Raw genomic sequence first — 23,290 nt, 5'->3', positions numbered from 1 at the left:
TCCAGGACAGGGTTGGGGACCACTGTACTATAGGTTATCGAGGTAAAAGACAGATGTCTGAAATGGTTAATATCCTTCTTGGAAGAAAAATATCTGTGAGTCTGGAGGGCTTCTTTCCCCTAGTTGTTGATTTTTTTGAGGTTACCTGGATGTCAATATTACCACACACAGTATAAGGCAGGGGTCTCAAAGTCCCTCCTTGAGGGCCACAATCCAGTCAGGTTTTCAGGATTTCCCCAATGAATAGGCATGAGATCTATGTGCATGCACTGCTTTCAATGCATATTCATTGGGGAAATCCTGAAAACCCGACTGGATTGCGGTCCTCAAGGAGGGACTTTGAGATCCCTGGTATAAGGAGAGAGCACAATTGATCAACAATCCAATAATCACATGCTCCGATAACAATCTGAAAGGTACTGGCGTATTTGATACCAATCAGGAGTATGTGGAGAAAACTGCTGTGTTGAGAAGTAAATGTACGCAAAGGGGATATCCAGAGCCTCTGGTTTCTAAGGCATGTAAAAGAGCCTTTCAAAGTCCCAGAAATGAATTGCTAGATTATTATGAGCGAACTCAAGAAGATGATGTTCTCCTCTAAGTATCAAAGTTCACGAGGCTGTCTAGACAGATCCAGCGTGTGATATGTTCCCATTCAGCACGGCTGAAAATACATCCATGCCTGGCAGAGGTGAGATTACTTTTTGCTTATGGGCGCAATAATAATTTGTGTGATCGTTTATGTCCTAATGTTTTGAGACCTGAGAGCTCTGTGAGAGAGAAAGTTAAATGCATTCATCTCTCTTCATCAGAACCAGCCACCTCTTGAAACTTTAGTCGGTCCCTCATAATGGTGCCTCTATTTCAAAGAGATGTCAACTTTTCCATATGACTTGTTTCTGCCAATCAGTTCTTTAAAAAAAAAAAAAAAAGTCTTTATTAAATTTACAATGCTAATACAAAGTGCATAAAATTATACATACATTAATAATCAGAATCAGCACTTACAATCAATCAATAACAATACAAAATGAACTCCCCCCCCTACTGTCCAATACATCCAATCAAGAAATAAACAAAAGAGATATCTCCCCCCTCCCACGGATGTGTGTGTAAATCAACAGGAAATTAAAGGTAAGAGACAACTATACCGAAGTAACAAAAGTGTGGTGTTCATTAGTGCTGCCCAATTCACGATTCGAATCAGTTCACCGATTCACTTCGGAGGGGCGGGACCGCGGCGGAGGAAACAGCTAAGAAGCAGTGCAAAGATCGCTAGCACTGCAATCTTTTCTGCAGGCTGCTCCTCAAAGGAAAATGGTGTGGGGAGGCTAGGGGGAAGCCGGACACCAGTGGGAGGCCAGGGGGAACACGCATACCTTCCGGGAGGGGGGGGGGGGTGAGCAGTCCCCAAGGGTGGGGGGGTGGGACAGGCAGGGGGGCCCTTCAGGGGGGACAGGCAGGCAGGCCTTTAAGGGGGCACAGGCCTTTAAGGGGGGGGACAGGTCTTCAGGGGGAGGTGCAGGCCTTCAGGCCTTCAAGGGGGGACAGGCCTTCAGGGGGAGGTGCAGGCCTTCAGGGGGGGACAGACCTTCAAAGGGGGGGCAGGCAGGCAGGCCTTCGGGGGGGATGCAGGCCTTCAAGGGAGGACAGGCCTTCATGGGGGGACAGGCAGGCAGGCCTTCGGGGGAGATGCAGGCCTTCAAGGGGGGCAGGCCTTCAAGGGGGGGACAGGCAGGCCTTCAGGGGTGGGATGCAGACCTTTAAGGGGGGGACAAGCAGACCTTCAGGGGAGGAAGCAGACCTTCAAGGAGGAAGCAGGCCTTCAGGGATGGTGGCACAGGCCTTCAGGGGGACAGGCAGGCCTATAGGGGTGGGGTGCAGGCCTTCAGGGGGGGACAGACCTTCAGGGGAGGGGGGCCCTGGTGTAGAAGTACAAGGAGGGAGGGAGGGAAGGGTGGGGGTTCAAAGTGACGTGCATATGCCGGACTTTGGGGGGGAAGAAATAATGGGTCTGAAAATAGACGAAAGGGAGAGAGATGATGGACAATGGGATTTAGGGAGGGAAGGAACAGAAAGGGAGAGAAGTTGGACACAAAGGATGGTGTGGAGGGGGGATAGAGATACTGGATAGGAAGGTAGTTGGGAAAAGAAAGGGAGAAATGGGGGACACTGGGGTGGTGGGGAAGTAGGGAGAGATGCTGGATGAAAGGGTAGTTAAGAAAAGGTGGATCTGTGGAGGGAGACGAAAAAAAGGAAAGATGCCAGATCTCCTGGGGAGGGAAGGGAAACGGAAGGGGAGGACAGAGATGGCAGATGGATGGTTAGCATGCAGAAAGAAGAAAGAAGGAGAACCTGGCATGCAAGACAACCAGAGCCTGGGACCAACAAGATTTGAATAATGACCAGACAACAAAAGGTAGAAAAACTAATTTTATTTTCTGTTTTGTGATTACAATATGTCAGATTTGAAAAGTGTATCCTGCCAGAGCTGGTGTTAGACCGCAAACATGAGCTAGGATTTAACAGAGAGAGGAAAAGTCTGAATCGAATCGAATCAAATTTTTTTTCCTGAATCAGGCAGTGCTCATTCATCTCAAACTGTTTTGCTGTTTGCTGAACATCTTTCAAATTGAAAATCTTTATTCCAAAAATAGCACATAAATATCACCATCTTTCTTCAATGTCAGGGTTACCAATTTATATCAGTCTATCCACTGGTGATAATAAATAGTTACTGTACCTCAATCCTTCCACACCTATGCTGAAAAAGGTAGATTTTGTTATTTACAATTGCTCCAAGGTTCATATAAGTACCTACTGTAAGGGACAATTGTAAATACTGATATCTGCACACACACACCCCTTGTTACCCTTCCTGACATCCAATTTTCTGCCACCCTCAAGGCATCTATAACCCCCTTCTGTCTGTAGCCACAGCCCATTCACCCAACTTCCATGTTGTCACAACCCTAGCCCTAAAGCTCGGCTTGTGCCAAGGAAGGCTCCTCCTAACCCTAGCCTTGCCTTGAAGCGGGCTAACCAATGTGACAGGTTAGACACAAATAGAAAGGAAGGCTCTGAATTCCCATTCAAACCCCATGTTATAAAACCCTGGGGAGGTGAGGAATATGGGGAGAACAGCCTGGAGCAGAGGGAGGTGCCTTATACAAAGGAACAGCTTCAGAGCAAAACCACAAGCTCAGGTAATTCACAGCTGCTGGGCCTAATTAGAGCCCAGGAAAAAACCCAGCAAAAGCTACAGGCTGCCCTTCCCCCTTTCAGGACAGGGCGTGGTCGCCTCAATGTTTTAGAAGCAGCCCTGAGAAAGACCAAGTTAGTCTACCCTGGGTCAGCCCAGGAAGGAGGTTCTCAGGATGGGTCTCCTGAGTCTCAGAGAACCCAGGATATTGAAATGGTTGATGCAGCCCCTGTTCCTGAAGCCAGCCAGCTAGCTAACCCGGAGCCCATGGAGTTTATGGACACTGCCATGGAACCAGAAGCATCAGCAATGGATGAGAGTTGAGTACTATGACTTTACTTTTTGGCTGTGCTTAATTTTTGTGGACTTTTCTTTTCTGGTTTTTGGGGAAACCTGCATGCACCTGTTTTGGAGCCCGGTGAGCAGTGCTGAGCTCACGGCTGTAAGGGTGCCTAGATCTGGTAGCATTAAATCCAGGTTTGATTTGTTTGAAAGATTTTTGCTTTTTGCCTTTTTGCGGCTGATTTGGGACTGCATTATGGACTGTGTGCAGGGGTAGTAGAGTGGGGAGAATCCACACAAGATCCTTGGGTGGGATTGTGGGGCCATTTGTGGCAAGCTTATTGAAGAAGTGGATTCAGCTACTCCCCTCCCCCACCAACTGCTTGTTGAGTTGGTTCCATACAACTGAGAGATTGTAACAGTCTTATTCCTGCCCTGCTTGGGACTGCGGGCTTATTAAGACTGGACTATTATAGACTGTTACAGGACTTACCTCTTAATACCTGTAAGGAAGGTGTGGGCTTTTGTTTTACGGCTCGGTTATTCTTTTCATGTTTTTTTTTTTTGGTTGTTCATGAAATAAATGGACTAACCCCTGGCTAAGGGGCTATGAACTCAAGGAATTGAGACTCAGGTATATTTGAAACTTTATTGTTCCTGACTGTTTGTTATTCCTTACTGACTAAGAACCAGCAGGACTTCCAGCTTCTCCTGGAGGCATGTCCAGCGCGGTCTATTCTGAGCGCTGATCGGGGGCCATCGTTCAAACTGGCACTGGCAGCGCCACAATGTCAACTCCTACAATATCACCCTCTCCCCTGCGTGTGGGCACCCACTCACTACAGTGTTCCCTTCCCCTGAGGCTGAACTCCTCCTCCAAAATTATGAAAGTGCAGCCCCCCCCAGCAGATGCCTCCACCCCTTCCCCCAATTCAATTCCTTGGTTTCCTGCGGGTCTCTGGAGTCTAGTGGGACCTTATACAAAATCCTACACACATGTATGAAACATAGAAACATAGAAAGATGACGGCAGAAAAGGGCTACAGCCCATCAAGTCTGCCCATTCTATTGACCCACCCCATTAAGTCTGAATGCTAATGACCTAGTTCCTTAACTCAACCCTCGTAGGGATCCCACATGGATGTCCCATTTATTCTTAAAGTCGAGCATGCTGGTGGCCTTGATCACCTGCACTGGAAGTCTGTTCCAGTGATCTACCACCCTTTCTGTGAAGAAATACTTCCTGGTGTCACCACTAAATTTCCCTCCTCTAAGTTTGAGCGGGTGCCCCCTTGTGACCGAGGGTCCCTTGGGAAAGAATATATCGTTTTTCACCTCGACACGACCCGTGACATACTTAAATGTCTCAATCATGTCACCCCTTTCCCTGCGCTCCTCTAGGGTATAGAGCTGCAGTTTGCCCAGTCTTTCTTCGTATGAGAGACCCTTGAGCCCCGCAACCATCCTAGTGGCCATCCGCTGGACCGACTCAGCTCGAAGCACATCTTTCCGGTAATGTGGCCTCCAGAATTGCACACAGTATTCCAGATGGGGTCTCACCATGGTTCTGTAGAGTGGCATTATGACTTCAGGTTTACGGCTGACGAAGCTTCTATTGATACATCCCATCATTTGCCTTGCCTTTGATGAGGCCTTCTCTGCTTGTTTGGCAGCTTCATGTCTGCACTGATGATTACCCCCAAGTCCCGTTCCTCTGAAGTCCTAGCTAGTGTTTCTCCATTCAAGGAGTATGTTCTGCATGGATTTCCGCTGCCGAGATGCATGACCTTACATTTTTTAGCGTTGAAGCCTAGCTGCCATGTCGAGGACCAGTTTTCCAACGTGATCAGATCTTGTGTCATATTATTTATTTCTAACAATCGTAGATTACATTGATACAGTTAGATAAGTATGTATAGGTATAAATGCAAAATAAAGTAATCTCATCACGTTTTTGCTTTTTTTAATGTTTTTGAGCTCCAGATTTTTGAGATGACATGTTTGAGGCCGGTACCTGAAATGAAATGTAGAACACAGAAATTTGCTGTATTGCTATTGAGAATTTTGTTAGTGGTTATAAAGTTAAGACAATATTGCTATTGTCTTTCCACTAACCGTCATGCTATATAGTCTCGAATCTCTTGATAACGTAGGCAAAAACGCACGCAATGTCAGTGGGTCCTTTATGCTACAATTACAGCATTTACAGGGAACTTTACCTGTGGAATTATTTCTTCCTTTGCTGTCCTGTAAAGTCTTCTTTGCAGTCCACGATGAATCAGCGTGGCTCATGTCCCGTTTTCTTCCTCCTCCCAGATTCGGTGGGAAAGCAAGGAGGAGTAATCCGAGGAATAAGTCTGAAGCTAGGAATGAACTTGTGAGAACACTCGTTGATAGTCACTTTCACAAGTTTTTGTTCGTTGAATCTTGAATGCACTGTATTATGTCACTCAAAAGTATTTTATCATTGTCACGGCCTTCTATTGCTTCGTGCTCACTCAACGCTTCATGATCTTGTGCTCAAAAGATCTCGTGCCGTTCTTTGTCTTAGTTTGTAAGGACGTCTCCTTCTTGAGACAATGACACGCTTCGGTTTTTGTGATGTTTCTTGGGCTTCACTGGGCCTCCTTGAGCTTCATAGGCCCTGGAGCAATGTACCGGCTGCACCCCCCTCTCCTCGGGCCTGCTTGTCTATGTGGATAGGAGAGGTGGATATTTATGTTTCTTATCCCCAGTGCCGGATTTAGACTTGGCGAGGCCCTAAACTATATAAGGCTTGGAGGCCCCTTGTTAATAAGTTACATCCTATTGTATACCCTAGAAACAATACTCAAATGGAATTTTAAAAATAATTTTATCCTACATTAATATATATATATAATGCTGACAAAATTGATAATTTAGATCACGTTTATTAATACAAGAAATAATAAATTGGTTGCAAAATCAGAAAAACTGATATCAGATATAACTTAAAACATTTTCCTGCTTGATTTCGTATAAAACAAATCATGAACTGTATCCTCAGATGTTATGCTATGCAGCTTATTAATTTCTGTGCACATGATGCTAAGTTTTTCTTGAGACATTGTTTCTCTCAGTTCATTTTTAATTCTCTTTGTGAAAATGACCTTTTTCCTGTAAATGTTGTTACCATTAGACATAAAAATAGTCGTAGTATTGGTTCCACATTAGGAAAAACTAAATGAATCTTGCCTTGAAAGATGATTTGATACAGAGTTTTGTGACAAATTTATTCTTTTCCTGGATACTTCTGCTTGACATACGTGTAGACGTGTCTCAGTTCAACCTTAAGATTGATGGCTATTCTTTCATTAAAGTTTCTACTGCGGCACATAGCTCTCTGCTTCTGAAGTTTCTAAATCAACTAAAATGAAAAATTTGTTTGCAGCATAATTGTACGCTGTTGTTCTTCGGCTTGCATCCAAGGCATCTATTTCACTCGAAATTTGTCTCTTGGAGAAAGTTTTTCATCACCATTTGGTGCAGTTCCAGCGTTGGTTTGTATCTTTCTCATCATCCTTCTTTTCTCTGCACATTTGTATTCTACATCAAGCAGGCTGAATTTAGCGTCTTACTAAATATCAAACTTTTCTCAAATATATTTCACAAAGTGGAAAAGTGACACATACAGATTCGTACATGTGGTAAGTGTAATCCATGGATGTTGGAGAGCCTTACTGGTTTTGTGAACCTCCTTCAGCATACAAGTCCATAAGTGTAGCATAAAAACAAACTCCAGTTCCTCCACTTTTTCCATAAGAGTACCAACTTGTAATCTAGTATCACCCTTTTCATTCTCATTAGTAAAGAGATGACTTAGAGCATCTATAATTGACCTGTAACTCTCAAGTATGACAGACACAGCTTCAACATGTGCTTCCTACCTAGTATCAGACAGATATTGTGGTACTCTGAGTCTAGAGCAGTGGTCTCAAACTCGTGGTCCAGGGGCCACATGCGGCCCACCAGGTACTATTTTGAGGCCCTCGGTATGTTTATCATAATCACAAAAGTAAAATAAAACAGTTTCTTCATCATATGTCTCTTTAGCTATAAATTACAATATTATTAAGAAGTAGCCAAAAGGAAAGATTTATAAACTATAAATAACTATTTTTTCTGAGGCCTTCCAAGTACCTAAAAATCCAAAATGCGGGCCTGCAAAGGGTTTGAGTTTGAGACCACTGGTCTAGAGTCTGTATTCAAAGATGAGAAGAAGTACAGATGAAAGTAATTCCACATCTTCGAACATTTAAATACATCTGATAAAAATCCACATAAAAGTTTCAGAGACACCACCCCCCCCCCCTCCCTCAATTCTGAATTTTTGTGAGGCTCCTGCAGGCTGTAAGGCCCTAAGCTGTAGCTTATTTAGCATATAGGTGAATTCAGCACTGCTTATCCCCTACATCTAGCTTTCTAATACATTTAAAAATATATATTGCTGCTCCCTATGTAAGTGGAGAGGTACTGCACCTCTTTTATAAGAGTTTCTATGTTTGGCACAGCCTCCAGTAAAATAGCATGGAAATTTTCTACTCCATGACCTGGATTTGTGAATTCCCTTCTCTGTATAGTATCTAAAATCTGCCTACACATAGGGCTCCTTTACGAAGCCGCACTAGCGGTTTTAGCGCACGCTATAGCGCGTGCTAGCCGAAAATCTACCGCCTGCTCAAAGAAGGCAGTAGCGGCTAGCGCACGCGGCAATGTAGTGTGCGCTATTCCACGCGTTAAAGCCCTAGCGCAGCTTTGTAAAAGGAGCCCATAAAGTCAGTTCATTGAAGACTCCTGCAACCCTTACCAGTGCAGAAACACTTATTCCGCCGGCAGATTCTCCAAATATGGTCACAGAATTTGGATCACCTCCATAATCTTCAATATTTTCCTGAATCCAACGTAAAGCTGCAAGTTGATCCAGAAACCCCCAGTTGCCACGGACAGGTTCTTCCCCAGTGCTAAAAACAGAATAAGAAGGAAAAATACTGTTCTGAGTGAGATCGTCAGACTTCTCAGTATTAATTGGAACATACAGTAGAACAAAATGGTTATATTACAGAATTACCAGCTGTATCTTTGACATATTTCCGGATATACCTATTCTCTCTCGGCTTACTAATGTAATCGAAGTTTGTTACCAATGTACTTGACGATTTTTTCTGTAACATCGCTGTATATGTACAGTCTTTTCCTCTGTAAACCGCTCTGAACTGCTTGTGGTATTGCAGTATACAAATAAAGTTATTATTATTATTATTATATTACCATAATTATACTGGAGCCTTCTAATAAACAGAATTTTCAGCAGTTATTCAAAGTGGATTATCAATTCATTTTAACAGTAAGTACTTGACACATGGTAAGTAGAATATAAGATATCTTACCTAAAAAAACCCAGGAATCCTAATCTATACTGAATTGTCACCATCACCACATTTTCATAGGCGGACAATACTGATCCATTAAATAATGAGGCACCACCGGACACAAAACCTCCTCCATGGATCCACACCATGACCTGCATACAGCAGAAGTAGGTTAGATGCAAAGTTATTTTGTGTATGTTATGTGCAATCTTTATATCCCACCGAATCCTTGCAAAATTGAAGTTCTAGGCAGTGGCATAGAGAGGGTGAGAGGCGCCCAGGGCTGGGGCACCCCTCCCCTACCTCCACACGCTCCTTCCTGCCGCATGCACGCTGCTTCTTCCCCCCCCCCCCCCAATACCTCTGTTAACGTTCCTGGCATGAAAAGCAACCCCAAACCTGCTGTTATGAAAGCGTCAGCTCTTCCTCCGATGTCACTTCCTAGTCCAGGTGACAACGTCAGAGGAAGAGCCAACACTGGCACGACAGCAGGCCTTCCTTGCCTAAAGGATCCTTTTACAAAGTTGTGGTAGAATGTGGCCTTTGCACGCCCTTTTGCATGCCATTGCACATGCTAAGGCCATTTCTACTGCAGAAGGAAAATGTCCAATTTTCCATTTTCCCAATTAATGGGCGTGCACAAATGTTACTAATGAGCGTTATCACCATCTATTTTGCAGGCAGTAAGAACTCACACACTAAACCTGCGTTAGTCCGTTAGCATGTGGCAATGCTGAAATGCTGGTTAGCACAGATACACCCTCTCTCTGCCCCCCCCCCAAACATGCCACCTCAGACAATATATATGCATACGAGTAGTGTATACATATTTAAAATTTCCCAACCAATATAATCATAGGATGTAATGGTCAATAAAAATTATAATATATAAAGAATTAAAAAAAAAAAAAAAATTAAAGTGTGACATGCTCAGACCCACAACCAATGTGCTTTATTTAAATAATTTAAGCAAAGGTTGCCCTTGGGACCATCATAGCACTCTCACGGTCCCTTACCACCACTTGAATGATTTAATCCTTAATACAAACTCTATTCTAAATATTGACTTATCTGTGCTAGCATGGCGGCTGATCTTTTAGTGGCAATCCTTTGCCCATTCTCTGTGAAATCCCAACCAGCAGTCCCATCAGAGTACCCCCCTCGATTCAAGTTTTGCTAATATATGCTTTGTCGGGAGGGGATGTCACTTCTTCAGCTGTACTATCCAAACCTTGCACATGCCCATGGGTTCTGGTCTTTCCCAAGTCTCCTGTACTGCTTTTCTCCTCTCCCAAGCACTTTCTATAGGGACTATCTCTTGCCTTTCTCTCAGAAGAGCAATTGCGTCTTCTCTCTGCCTGTTTGCATATTTGAAAATTACCAAGGGACGCCTTAGCACCTTTTAAGGTGTTGTAGGCATACATTAGTATTCACCACAGCTTAATAAAAGGACTCCTAACCCTGATGGCCCCATTATCTGACTTTGGCAGACTCAGATGATTGTTTTGTTGTCCTGGGAACGCTGAGGTGTCTCTGATCTCTCTACCTTGAGGGGAGAGCGCTTTACTGCTACCTGGGAACCCTTTTGGACCACTATGACTTCTTTGGCCAGAAGTCGTATTCTGAATTTCTAATTGTGTACATTCATTTTTCCTCTTATTTTTTTGCCTTATTCAGGGTTTTCCTATTTGTAACTGGTGTTGAGGACCTTAGATTGGGGGGGGGGGGTGGGCAGGAGGGAGGGGGTGGTGATTGATATATTCAAAACTTGTATTTTTTGGAGCCCTGTTTATTTGGCTGAACTTTTGTATGCGTGTGTGTTTTGATGGCTCTAATACAAATCGTTTAAACATAAAAGGACTCCTAAATTCCTTGTTATAAAGTTACCCTCCACATTATTATAATATAGTTCAATAAATTTTCTGTTTACTGGTAACTCTGATTTCTTCTTGCACTGTGCAGGTGTGTAAATGTTTAAGTACAAACAGTCTTCTGAAATCCGAAGGGAAGGAATATCAGCTTTTAACGTTTCTCTTAAGAAGTCCAAGATACCCGTCGTCTGCAGGCACCTTCAAAACAGAAAAACAAAATAATTTTAAGTTCTAAACCATGATTGCGAAATAGTCCACTATTTTGAGGCCCTCGATATGTTTATCATAATCACAAAAGTAAAATAAAACATAATATAGTAATATAATTTAAGTGAAGACTCATTTTGCCTAATATACATAGGTAGGAATCGGAACTTCCAGGTCAGGACATACACATTTCCCTGAGTATTTTATAAAAGGCTCACTGAACAGATCCTTTTGTAAAATACTACATAGACACATAGAAAGACATTCCTTCTCTAAAAGAATTCTATTACACCCGAAAAACCAATTTTGCAGTAACTGCACCCACACTATGGAACTCTCTCCCACAATATCTACGGGACGAACAAAATTTAATCAAATTCAAGACTGGCTTAAAGACTTTCTTATTTCAAGACGCTTTCGATTGAACCTAAATCATCCTTTCTCATTTCTCATGTCTTCCTCTTTTATTTTTTCTTTCTCTTTCTTTTTTCTGCCTCTTACCGCGAGTAAGTACTTGCCTCAACAACGCTACCTTATCCCTCTCGTTCTATCCCCTCCCCACTTTCTCCTTCTTTACTAAATTATGTAACTTCTCCCCTCCTTCCCCTATTTTCCTCACCTTCCAGTTTGTCTAGTCTATGTCATTTACGTTCACTTTATTTTATAAAATTTTTAGCCTTTACAAAACATTGTTAACCGGCCAGACATTTGCTCGATGGTCGGGATGTTAAAAACTAATAAACTTGGAAACTTGTCCAGTAGGAACAGCCATTGTAGTAATAAACACAAGAAACACAGAAGAGCGGCATCATTCAGAGTTTTAAATATATAAGTGACATCATTTTCATGTAGGATCAGATTTCACAACCTAAACATGTAAGCCAGCACTTACCTAAGGGCTCCTTTTACTAAGATGCGCCAGCGGTTTTAGCGCACGCTTAGCGCGTGCTACATTGCCACACGCGCTACACGCTATTGCCTCCATAGAGCTTGCGTTAGTATTTTTCGTGTAGCGCGGGGTTAGCACACGCTAAAAAACGCTAGCGCGCCTTAGTAAAAGGAGCCCTAAGTGCTAGATTTTACAAAACTGAATGTTCAAGAAGAGACAATTAAGGAGCAGAACAAAAAACAAAAACAAAAAAAACAACCTACCTATTTTTGTTAAAATTCTGAAGTATTCTTTAACACCATAAGGATCAGCCAAATTGGCCCCTCAGTCATCTGTGCAAACCTCAAGTCCAAATGAGCATATTGCTGACAAATATGCCTTCCCCAGAGCAGATGTAAATGCCAATGTCAAGTTACTTTTTAAAGTATTCACTGAATGCAGCAGGGGCATAGCCAGACACCCAAATCTGGGTGGGCGTGAGCCCAAAGTGGGTGGACTGTGCCCACCCATGGCAATGCCACGGGATTACAATTGTAAAATCAGAAATGCACGCATACTCTTCTACACAATCACAATCCCTTCTATAAATAGGAGGGTGCAACCTAAACATTTTCATCAGAGCAGCGTCAGAGCATTTAGTACTCTGAGCCACAGTAGAAACCTCTACCGCGGCTTAGTAAAAGGGGAGGGGGGTTATTTATTTTTGTTATTTGTATAACCCTTGGCACCTAATGCAGCATAAATGGCCTAACGCTGGACGTTTTAAAGCGTTCTATGTTAATTTTGGCATGGGTGCATGCTAACGGCATCTTAATTATTTTATAGAATTTCTTTTTCAAGGGGTGTCCCTGCACTAAATGGGTTAGGGCCCGATTCTATATACATCACCTAAAAAAAATTGGTGCTGATAGTACAGAGCTAAGCACGATCCTATAAAGGTTAGGCGCCCATTATAGAATCATTCTTAGGTCGCACCAAGGGCCGGATTCTGCAAACGGCGCCTACATTGGCAGCCACCTACAAAAACGCCGCCGATCGCGTGTTTGAAGAATTGCACCTACCGTTAAACATAGACACTGGTAATGTAGGCCAGGGTTTTTGAAGGCCTACATTCCCAGCACCTATTTTGATGAGAATTCCATTTACAGAGATGCCTAGTAGCACCTAAGGTCATTTCTGATGTAAACCACGCCCACTTTAACCTTGCTAGTCCTTGGGTTTTGGCCAGGTACTAGTGACCTGGATTGGCCACTGTGAGACGGGCTACTGGGCTTGATGGACCATTGGTCTGACCAAGTAAGTCTATTCTTATGTTCTTATGTGTGCCAAGTATAGGACAATCAAGCCATTGTAACATCACTGATGAGGTTGGCTCTGAGGCACCGTGGAATGAGGCATTATGACATCACAATCTCAGCTCTGGAATGTTGCTCTCATTGGGGTTCCGGAATCTGGCTATTCTTTGAGATGCTGGAATGTTGGGTCTCAGCCAGGTACTAGAGACCTGGATTGGCCACAGTGAGTTTGGGCTACCGGGCTTGATGGACCATTGTTCTGACCCAGTAAAGCTATTCTTGTTCTTAGGTGCTGCTAGGTGCCTCTCTAGATGTGATTACGGCATCCTTTTTTGTATATATGAGGGTAATTTCCAAATGGCATTTACAATGCTCGTTGTTGCCCTAGGCCAGTGTTTCAACAAGTTGGCCCTGGATTACCCCATGCCAGTCAGGTTTTCAGGATATCCACAAAGAATATGCATGAAAGAGATTTACATACAATGGAGGCGGCGTATGCAAATCAATCTCATGCATATTCATTGCAGATATCCTGAAAATCTGACGGGCAAGGGGACACTCCAGGACTGATCCAAGAAACACTGCACTAGACAACTGTCTAAATTGTCTTCATGGTTGGGTAAACAATCGGAAGAATGCGAGGACGGTGGAACCTAACAAATGTCTAACATTCTTTTCTGAGGGGCTGCTGAAAAGTTCTCAGCTCAACCAACAACCTTGAGGCAATCTCCATCGAGGGCTATACACTTAGTCCAGCGATTTTCCACTTTTTTCATTCCGTCAGAAAAAGTGGAATTAAAAAAGTGGAAAAAAAATCACTGGACTACGTGTATAGCCCTCGATGGAGGCTGCCCCAACTTTGTTAGCTGGGCTGAGAACTTTTCAGCGGCCCCTCATATATAAAGCGCACGTGCGCACTCGCGCCGCGTGTTCCCTGATCTGTCACGGCGGCACAAGTGCGCACTCGCGCTAGATAAGCTTCCCTGCTCTCCACCTCACAATATGGAAGTTTCTTTAGACGCTGACGATCGCCTCCACAAGCCTGCTCCCAGCCAGCCGACGATCACCTCCACAAGCCGGGACTGGGTACAAAGAGCGCCTCCTCTACCCCCCCACCCCCCCCGGAATGAACCGAAAAACTGACCCCGCCGCCTGGGACCCGAGTCCTTTGCCACCCTCACCCTTCCCTTCCCACGGACCCAACTACGAACCTTGCGATTCCAGCGTGTGCAGCAGTCTTCACACGCTGTTTCGGGCCCTTCTACTGCCCTGATTTGCTCTGCCACATCTCTGATGATGTCATCAGGGACGTGCCAGAGTAAATCAGGGCAGTAGAAGGTCCCGAAGCAGCGTGTGAACACTGCTGCACACACTGCTGGAATCACCAGCTTTGTAGTCGGGACCGCGGGAAGGGAAAGGAGGGTAGAGGAAACGCTAATGCTGCTGCACAGGACACCCGTTAATGTAATGGGCTTGCTTTCGGGAGGGGGTAGGGAGACAGAAGAGGGCCACAGAGAGACAGTCAGGCATGGAACAACAGATAAATACAGGTAGGCAGGGGGCCAGGGAGAAAGACAGACATAAAGAAAGACAAACAGACAGGGGGCCAGAGAGACAACAGATAAATACAGGTAGGCAGGGGGGTCAGGGAGAAAGACAGAGAGACATACAGAAAGAAAGACAGGGGGCCAGGGAGACAGATAGAATAAACACAGACAGACAGCAGAGAAAGAGAGAAAGAAACCTCCCCCCCCCCAGACAAACACTAGCCAAGGATAGAGAGAGAGAAAGAAAGAATGACAGACAGGGGGCCAGAGAGACAGACAGAAAGAAAGACAGACAGACAGACATCTATTCTAGCACCCGTTAATTTAACGGGCTTAAAGACTAGTACTGTATATATGAATAAAACTGATCACTGATAAAGTAATAAAATATAGATATATAAAAGTCTTACAATGGAGGGGCAGAGGTAGCATCTCTAACACCATGCCAGGGCTCAGCAGGCTGTGGGGGAGAAAATCTCAGTGGTCCAACTGGTGGCTTTGCGAATGGAATCCCAAGATAAGCCTCGACTTGTCTGTCTGTGCCATTTACACTGAGCAGTTTTCCTTGTAATTTTCCATTTTTGGTGACCACACTGGGCTGGGAAACTTTTTGCTCTTTGTAAGAAATTGCCAAGAACATTAAAAGGAAAAACAGTATTACAGTTCAATGTGCATGTGTCATGGAAGAAATGCATTCGTATTTACCTGAACACAGGCTAGGCAATTTTCATACAGTTCTTGAACCCATGTCCGCCAAAAGCTTAAGAGTATTGTTAGAGGTTCGTACAGTTTATAAACCGACACCTTCTCTGCCAGTTCAAAACTATTAGTATAAGTTTAGGCTTGCCGATAAATTAGAATAAGATTGATAAACTGAGAATTTTGACAATGGATCACAAGAGTTTGAAATATAGAAGCACCAAAAATATTTTAACACCCCCCCTCCCAATATGCTAGGTAAGTACTGTAAAGACCATGTGCCAGTTCCTGAAATGATACTTCCCAGTCTTCCCAGTGTAGGGCTCTGTGCTTGTGACCAAAGACATGGGGAGGGTTCATGTGCAGAGAAGCATTTTGCATTTAGGCTTTCCCATGTGCAGAGCTTGGTTGGAAGTATCACCTTATTTCCTTTATGAATCACTGTTATGTAATTTATCTAGATAATCTTTATTACGCAATTCTTTTGGTAATGTCCAAATCTCCTATAATTTGTATTCCGCCTTGAACAATATATAATGTATAATATATTCAAAATTAATTTTCCTATGAACTGTTTTCCTACCTTCTTCTACTCTATGTTTATAACCTAACTAATTTATTTTTCTCAAGTACTTTAGCAAGAATGTGAGCCTTTGGGACAGTCAGGGAACTCTAAGTACTCTCTCTTCATCTTAATTAATCTTACTTATTGCATTTCTTCTGTTTCTACTGTAAACCGCTTAGAACTTCACGGTACAGCGGTATATAAGAAATAAAATTATTATTATTATTATTATGTTTTGTTTCCATATAATACCTTTAAAAGTAGACTAACATGACTTCCCCACCTTTTTACTCAAGCTTGAACTGTAGATATGGAGTGTGGATTTTCATACAAACCCGAATCTATGACTGACTCTCCAGGCCCAAGACTCTGAATATAGTTATATGAGTTAGTTCAGCTAAGAACCTGGCAAGAATTCATAAATTTCACCGTGGCTCAGCAGCCATTAACATTGCATCCTCTTGCCACATAGTGTCTGAAACTAGTCCGACCCATTCAGATACATTTCAGGCTTGTACTGGTTTAGGAAGCAGAATATACTGAAAAACACAACTCGTTTGAGCTCCTGTTCCAAGAGGGAATTTGCATGATGAGTAGTTTAGCAAGGGTGCAGTCACACAGTTGGACTAGTTAGCGAGTACTAACCATTGCAGAGCCTGGCTTATTATTTCCGCTTCCTGCCCCCCCCCCCCCCCCCCACCACCACCACAACAGGGTGATTATGGGACAGCAGTGTGCAAAACTAAGAATGCATTTTGGCTTTTCTCTCTCTTCTACAATTGGCAAGAACAGCGGTGTGTGTAATTGTAGAGATGCAGCCCAGAGAATCCTCCCCTATCCGCATGGATAGCAGGAGAAGCGATAGAAACATGATGGCAGATAAAGGCCAAATGACTAATCCAGTCTGCCCATCCGCAGTAGCCATGATCTCTTCCTCTCTCTGAGACAGGGCTGCCCAAGTCCGATCCTTGAGATCTACTGGCAGGCCAGGTTTTCAGGATATGACAATTGTATTTCTCCCCTCTTCCCTATTTGTTCCTAGGGGCTCTACAGTTCCACCTACCCAGTATGTACTTGTAATTGGTCATGTATGTCTTACTTGCTAAATCACTAGTAGATTTGTTATCATGGCCAAGTATGTTCAGTATGTCTAATATTTATTTGTTTATATGTTATATTTTAATATTTTGTAAATCGCTTTGCATTTTGAATAAGCGTTTAATCAAAAACCGGAATAAACTTGAAAAACAGTGAATATGCATGAGAAAAATTGCCTGCACTGCCTTCATGGTATGCAAATCTCTCTCATGCATATCCACAATGAATATGCATGAGAGAGATTTGCATACCATGAAGGCAGTGCAGGCAATTTTTCTCATGCATATTCACTGTGGATATCCTGAAAACCTGGCCTGCCAGTAGATCTCGAGGACCAGACTTGGGCAGCCCTGCTCTAAGAGATCCCACGTGCCTATCCCAGGCTTTCTTGAATCAGACACAGTCTCTGTCTCCATCACCTCTAAGGGAAGACTGTTCCACGCATCTACCACCCTTTCCTTAGATTACTCCGGAGCCTATCACCTCTTAACTTCATCCTATGCCCTCTCATTCCAGAGCATCCTTTCAAATGAAAGAGACTCGACTCATGCGCATTTACGCCATGTAGATATTTAAACATCTCTATCATATCTCACCTAGCCCCATGTGCCACGTGAGGCCAGTCTCCTAGTATGAGCCATGTGGATTGCTTAGATCTTGCAGTTCTTATGCTAAGACTTGCCTTAAGCACAGGAACCGGAATCTGTATTAAGCACATCTCCTCCCAACAGGAGAAGTGGATCAATGCGAGACCAGGCTTCACAATATTAAGCACCTCTTCTCCCAACAGGAGAAGTGGATCAAGGCGAGACCAGGCTTCACAAAGGGATCATGGTGGGAAGCTGGAGAGGGAATTGTGGGGACAGCTTTTCGGGTAGGGCCGGGAGCGAGGAAAATACAGAGAGCGCCTTTTGGTGGGATAAGGGGGAGGGATGATGAGAGAGCCACTCAGAAATGGGATATGAGAACAGCCTTTAAGGTAGTGTATCTCAAATTGTGTGCCTCCTGAGATTCCAAGTGTGCCGCAGCACACTGAGAAGGAAGAGAGGCGCCTGCCCCAGCTGGCTTCCCTACGCGGTACGGCGCCAGCACTGCCCGATTCGCCGAAGGCCTGCACGTTTCTCCCTTCTCTCTAGCATCCTTCAGCTTCCCACCTGGCCTCCCGGTCTCACCTTTAAAGCTAATTACAGCAGCCTGCAGAGGATCGCCGGTAGGTAAAATGATTTTATTTTTAATATAGTGATTGAAATGTGTTATTTTTGAGAATTTATATCTGCTGTGTATATTGTGTGTATATGAAAAATGAATGGAAAAAGTTGCATTATAATTAGTAAAGGGGATGGGATCTGGGGCAGAGCTTGGGTGGGCCTAGGGAGGTCTGTGGTTGGGGTACTCAGTTGATATTTGTTAGACTTAGGGGGTACTTAGCTTGAAGTAGTTGAGAAACACTGCTGTAGGCAATCAGCTGGCACCAGTGCCTCTCCTCTCTGGCCCTCTTCCCTGCTGGCACCCCCTATTGGAGTATCAGGGCCCATCTGGAAGGCCTCTAAACATGCGCAGATGTTGACGTGATGATGTAATGCATATGCGTGATGTCATCACAGCAACATCCGTGCACTTCTGAGTGCCTCATGCCGTGGCCACTACCTTTAGTGTTCCCCGGCTCGAGAAAGTTTGAGAGACACTGCTTTAAGGCATGGAGGGGATTCAGAGAGCTTTCCAAGGACGGGAGTAATAGTTAGAGAGTTTTCTGTGGAGTTAGTGGGAGGGCTTCTGAAAATAACTAAGAGAGATGATCAAATCTGGGATATTGATCAGCAGGAGGACAAGAGCTAGGAAAAAAAAAAGGATGGGTTCAGGAAGCAGGAGAGGACTGAGGATGGGAGAAGAGGCCATGGAGTAGAAGAGAAGGTGAGGGCTAGGGACCGAGTGCAAGCATACTCTGGGCAAGGGGAAGGCACTAGAGATGGAGAAAGGTATGAGGGCGAAGGGAGATGGGAGATGGGGAGGGGCTGATTATTAGGTAGATAGAGAAAGGATCCATGGTGGGCAAGAAGGGTGGGTGGGGCAGGGGTGTCAAAGTCCCTCCTCGGGGGCCGTAATCCAGTCGGGTTTTCAGGATTTCCCCATGAATATGCATGAGATCTATTTGCATGCACTGCTTCCACTGTATGCTAATAGATCTCATGCATATTCATGGAGGGACTTTCACACCCCTGGGATTGAGAAAGAGGGCCCTGGATTTAGTGGTGGTAGTGGGGCTCAAGGCGTATAAAGTAGGAAGGAGGGGACAAGGAATGGAGGATAGAGAACATGGGAGAATGAAAGAAAAGGGAACTGGGGAAGATGAACAAGCAGGAAGAGGAGAAAAAGAAAAAAAAAAAAAACCACAGTTGAAGGGGAAAACATAAGAATATAAGCATTGCCTCTGCTGGGTCAGACCAGAGGTCCATCATGCCCAGCAGTCCACTCACGTGGCGGCCCATCAGATCCAGGACCCGTATAGTATTCTTCTATCTATACCCTACCATCCCTTTTTCCTTCAGGAATTTATCTAATCCTTTCTTGAACCCTGATATCGTGCTCTGTCCTATCACACCCTCTGGAAGCTCATTCCAGGTGTCCACCACCTTTTGGGTGAAGAAGAACTTCCTAGCGTTGGTTCTGAATCTGTCCCCTTTTAATTTTTCTGAGTGCCCTCTCGTTCTTGTAGTTTTCGAAAGTTTTAAGAATCTGTCCCTCTCCACTTTCTCAATGCCCTTCATGATCTTGTAAGTCTCTATCATGTCCCCTCTAAGTCTCCGCTTCTCCAGGGAAAAGATCCCCAGTTTCTCTAATCTTTCAGTCCATACCTTTTATCAATCGCTTTGCTCTTTTCTGGATCCTCTCGAGTAACGCCATATCCTTCTTTAGGAACGGCGACCAATATTGGACGCAGTACTCCAGATGCGGGCGCACCATCGCCCGATACAATGGTAGGATAACCTCTTTCGTTCTGGCTGTAATACCTTTCTTGATAATACCCATCATTCTATTCGCCTTCTTTGAGACCGCTGCACACTGTGCCGATGGCTTTATTGTCTTGTCCACCATTACCCCTAAGTCCTTTTCTAGGGTACTTTCACCCAATTCCAGTCCTTTCATTGTATAGCTGTACTTTGGGTTTCTGTTTCCCACATGCAAGACTTTGCATTTCTCTACATTAAATTTCATCTGCCATCTCGCCGCCCACTCTTCTAGTTTGTTCAGGTCCCTTTGTAAAGCTTTGGTAGGGAGGAGTGGTCTAATAGTTAAAACAGCAAACTGAGAACCAAAGAAGCCAGGGTTCAGAATTTCAGATCCCCCTGAGACTCCTTGTGAGCTTGGGCAAGTCACTTCATTTGTTGCATTGGGTACAATTTAGGACTTTCTTGGGCAGAGGAATAACTCACACATCCAAATGACTTATTCCACCCCAAGCTTGCATTTGGAAAAGGCAAGCAAATATAAAATTCAAATCCAAGAAAGATCTGGACTTCGTCCACACTAAAGTTCATGAACTGGCTGATTTAACTTTTCTGTCCATAATTAATCCTCTCGTTTAAAGGACATGATCACCAGCCCTGGGGTAGGGATGGTTCTTCTAATAGACAATCTAGCCACTTCCACCTTGCATGACCCTAAAAAGCTCCAGAGGTTGTTAGCTAACGCCCTGCTTGCTGTAAGATCTAGCAGTGTTTCACCTGTGCACCGAGTCCTCTGTTAAAGGGCCATGAATTACTCATGTCTGCCAGGGAGATTATAAATGCATTCACACACACTAGATACATGCAAATCAATTGTGCATATGTTTATGTATATTTAAAATTTGCTATACCACTTTATCTGATGAAATCAGAGTGGTTTACAATAAAAATTTCAGGGAAAGGAAAGGGATGCCATTATTTAGATCAGGGGTGTCCAACCTTTTGGCTTCCCTGGGCTGCATTGGCCGAAAAATATGTTTCTGGGGCCGCACAAACGTGCAAACGCTGCAGCAAGATACAGGAGGGAGCCGTCAAGACGGTAAACACCCGGGGGCAGCAGAGGAAAACACTGTATCGCATGCGGCCCCGTGAAGTATTTTGTGCGGCCCCGGTCGAGGGCGATGCACATGCACAAAGAGAGAGAATAAAAAAAGCTGGAATTTTATGCCAGTCGAAATATCAAAGGTAGAAAGTTGTTTTGAGCCTACCTTTCGCTGAGAAAGTGGTGAGCCAAATGTCAGAAATCAGGCAGACAAGCAGTAAACCCCGGGCACTGACTGCCATTCTTTAGATCTCTACAGATAACAAGGAACTGATTTGTTTCAGTATTCAAGAAGAGTTACATGTGAATGAGAGGGAAGGGGTAAGACGCGGATCTAAACCCGCACGTCCTTAAAAATCTGAGGTCCATGCCACTTTTTATGTGTAATCAATTTTTTTATTTTCAAACAGAAAAGCAACCTACAAAGTACAGGCAACCGTGGAATAACAACAAAGTAGAACCAGAATACAAAATAGACAAACCCAGCATCCCACTTTTAGTCTCAGCCTAGGTTATGGCTCTGACAGACCTCTATGACACTTTAGCGCTGAGACTAAAAGTGGCAAAAACTTTTGCCCTGAAGTCCATGCCACTTTTAGTCTCAGCATAGGGAGGGTCCATCAGAGCTAAAGTGTCATAGAGGTCTGTCAGAGCTATAACCTAGGCTCAGACTAAAAGTGGCACGGACCTCAGATTTTTAAGGCCGTGCAGGTTTAGATCCGCGAGGTCCGTAGGGTCCGCATTTTACCCCTTCCCGGAATGGAATAACAACAGTACAATACAGTTAAATAGCAAAAGAAAGCAAGCTGGAAATCTCAGGCTGAGCTGTCCATCCTAAACAGGAACACGCTCTCTTAGATCAGATAGAAAACGAATCCTGCTTTGTTAAACTATTACTTCATAATCCCTCACTTTTGTGCAAAGCAAGGGACGGCTGATATCCCTAGCCTGGATTACCGGCTGGATCCCAGCTCTCTCCTCTCATTGTTCAAAGCAATGCATGATCTTTTAGGAAACCTCTCTGTTCTTCGAGCCCATCTAGTCAACACCATTTTCATTTGTTCACCTAATGCGACCGGAAAAATAATTCCATACATTTATCTTCCTTTGAGCACTTGCCGTCATATAAATCCGGATTTTTGGTTTACACGCGTACAATCGAGTTTGCATGCTCTACCGTTTTTAAGGCACCTCAATGAGTAATCTGCCTTCGTTTGCCAGCACTGACCTGCACAGGGACAGCTTTAGAAGGGACGTCTCACTGAGACGGGCTGCTTCTGCCTCAGGGTCTCTGGATCTTGAAGGAGGCGGGTCCTTTGGCTTTCTTTGCACTTTGACCTTTTAGACTTTGCCTTTTCCAGGAAGGTGTTGGTGACTGAAGCAGTAATCTATTTTGTCTATAAATCACACAACCTGCCAGGGATCTTGGCAGTCTCTTCTGGTGCCTGACTTCTAGTTGTAGGTTTCCTATTGTCTCAGACACAGTAGACTTTAATTTCAGATGGCCACTTCCTTCTCATCCCCCCCCCCCCACCTCTTTTTAATCTCCACACATGTGCATGCATTTGGTTCATTGAGGGTACCTTAAAATTTGTAGAGCATGCAGACTGGACTGTAGACACCTAAACCTATTGATTCAACATTTTAAAAATCTCTTTTATCTCTTTCCAAGAATTATAAAGGCAAGATTGATAATGTTCTATCTAAATCAGGGGTGTCCAACCTGCAGCCCGAGGGCCGCATGCGGCCCCGTGAAGTATTTTGTGCGGCCCCGGTCGAGGGCGATGCAGTGTTTTCCTCTGCTGCCTCCGGGTGTTTACCATCTTGACGGCTCCCTCCTGTATCTTGCTGCAGCGTTTGCACGTTTGTGCGGCCCCAGAAACATATTTTTCGGCCAATGCAGCCCAGGGAAGCCAAAAAGGTTGGACATCCCTGATCTAAATAATGGCATCCCTTTCCTTTCCCTGAAATTTTTATTGTAAACCACTCTGATTTCATCAGATAAAGTGGTATAGTAAATTTTAAATACACATAAACATATGCACAATTGATTTGCACATGTTAAGATATTCTAATGCATGCATTTAGCCTTTCGCTGCTGTAGGGAAGACCTGAGGTATACACTTCAGGAAATAACACTGTAACATTTTGTTCTGGGATTCGTGGTCCCAGGTCTTAGCTATGAGGCTGTCAGGGGC

At 44.1% G+C, this 23,290-nt stretch overlaps 1 protein-coding gene across 1 annotated transcript in view; it reads right to left on the bottom strand.

The window, feature by feature from the left end:
* Positions 1-22,437, bottom strand: part of LOC117360002 (fatty acyl-CoA hydrolase precursor, medium chain-like) — a 52,178-nt gene extending 29,741 nt beyond the window's left edge. The window contains exons 1-6 of the mRNA XM_033943529.1: positions 22,321-22,437; positions 21,259-21,345; positions 15,094-15,298; positions 10,805-10,943; positions 8,893-9,026; positions 8,313-8,466 (exon numbers count right to left, since the gene is read on the bottom strand). Of these exons, the coding sequence (XP_033799420.1) occupies positions 8,313-8,466; positions 8,893-9,026; positions 10,805-10,943; positions 15,094-15,298; positions 21,259-21,334 (708 nt within the window). The 5' untranslated portion in view covers positions 21,335-21,345; positions 22,321-22,437. The remainder of the gene's footprint in view (positions 1-8,312; positions 8,467-8,892; positions 9,027-10,804; positions 10,944-15,093; positions 15,299-21,258; positions 21,346-22,320) is intronic.
* Positions 22,438-23,290: the final 853 nt, after the last annotated feature.

The sequence above is a fragment of the Geotrypetes seraphini genome, chromosome 4 (assembly GCF_902459505.1).
Source record: "Geotrypetes seraphini chromosome 4, aGeoSer1.1, whole genome shotgun sequence".
Lineage (NCBI taxonomy): Eukaryota > Metazoa > Chordata > Amphibia > Gymnophiona > Dermophiidae > Geotrypetes > Geotrypetes seraphini.
Note: the sequence above shows the minus strand (reverse complement) of the source record. Positions and strands in the feature narration are given on the sequence as shown.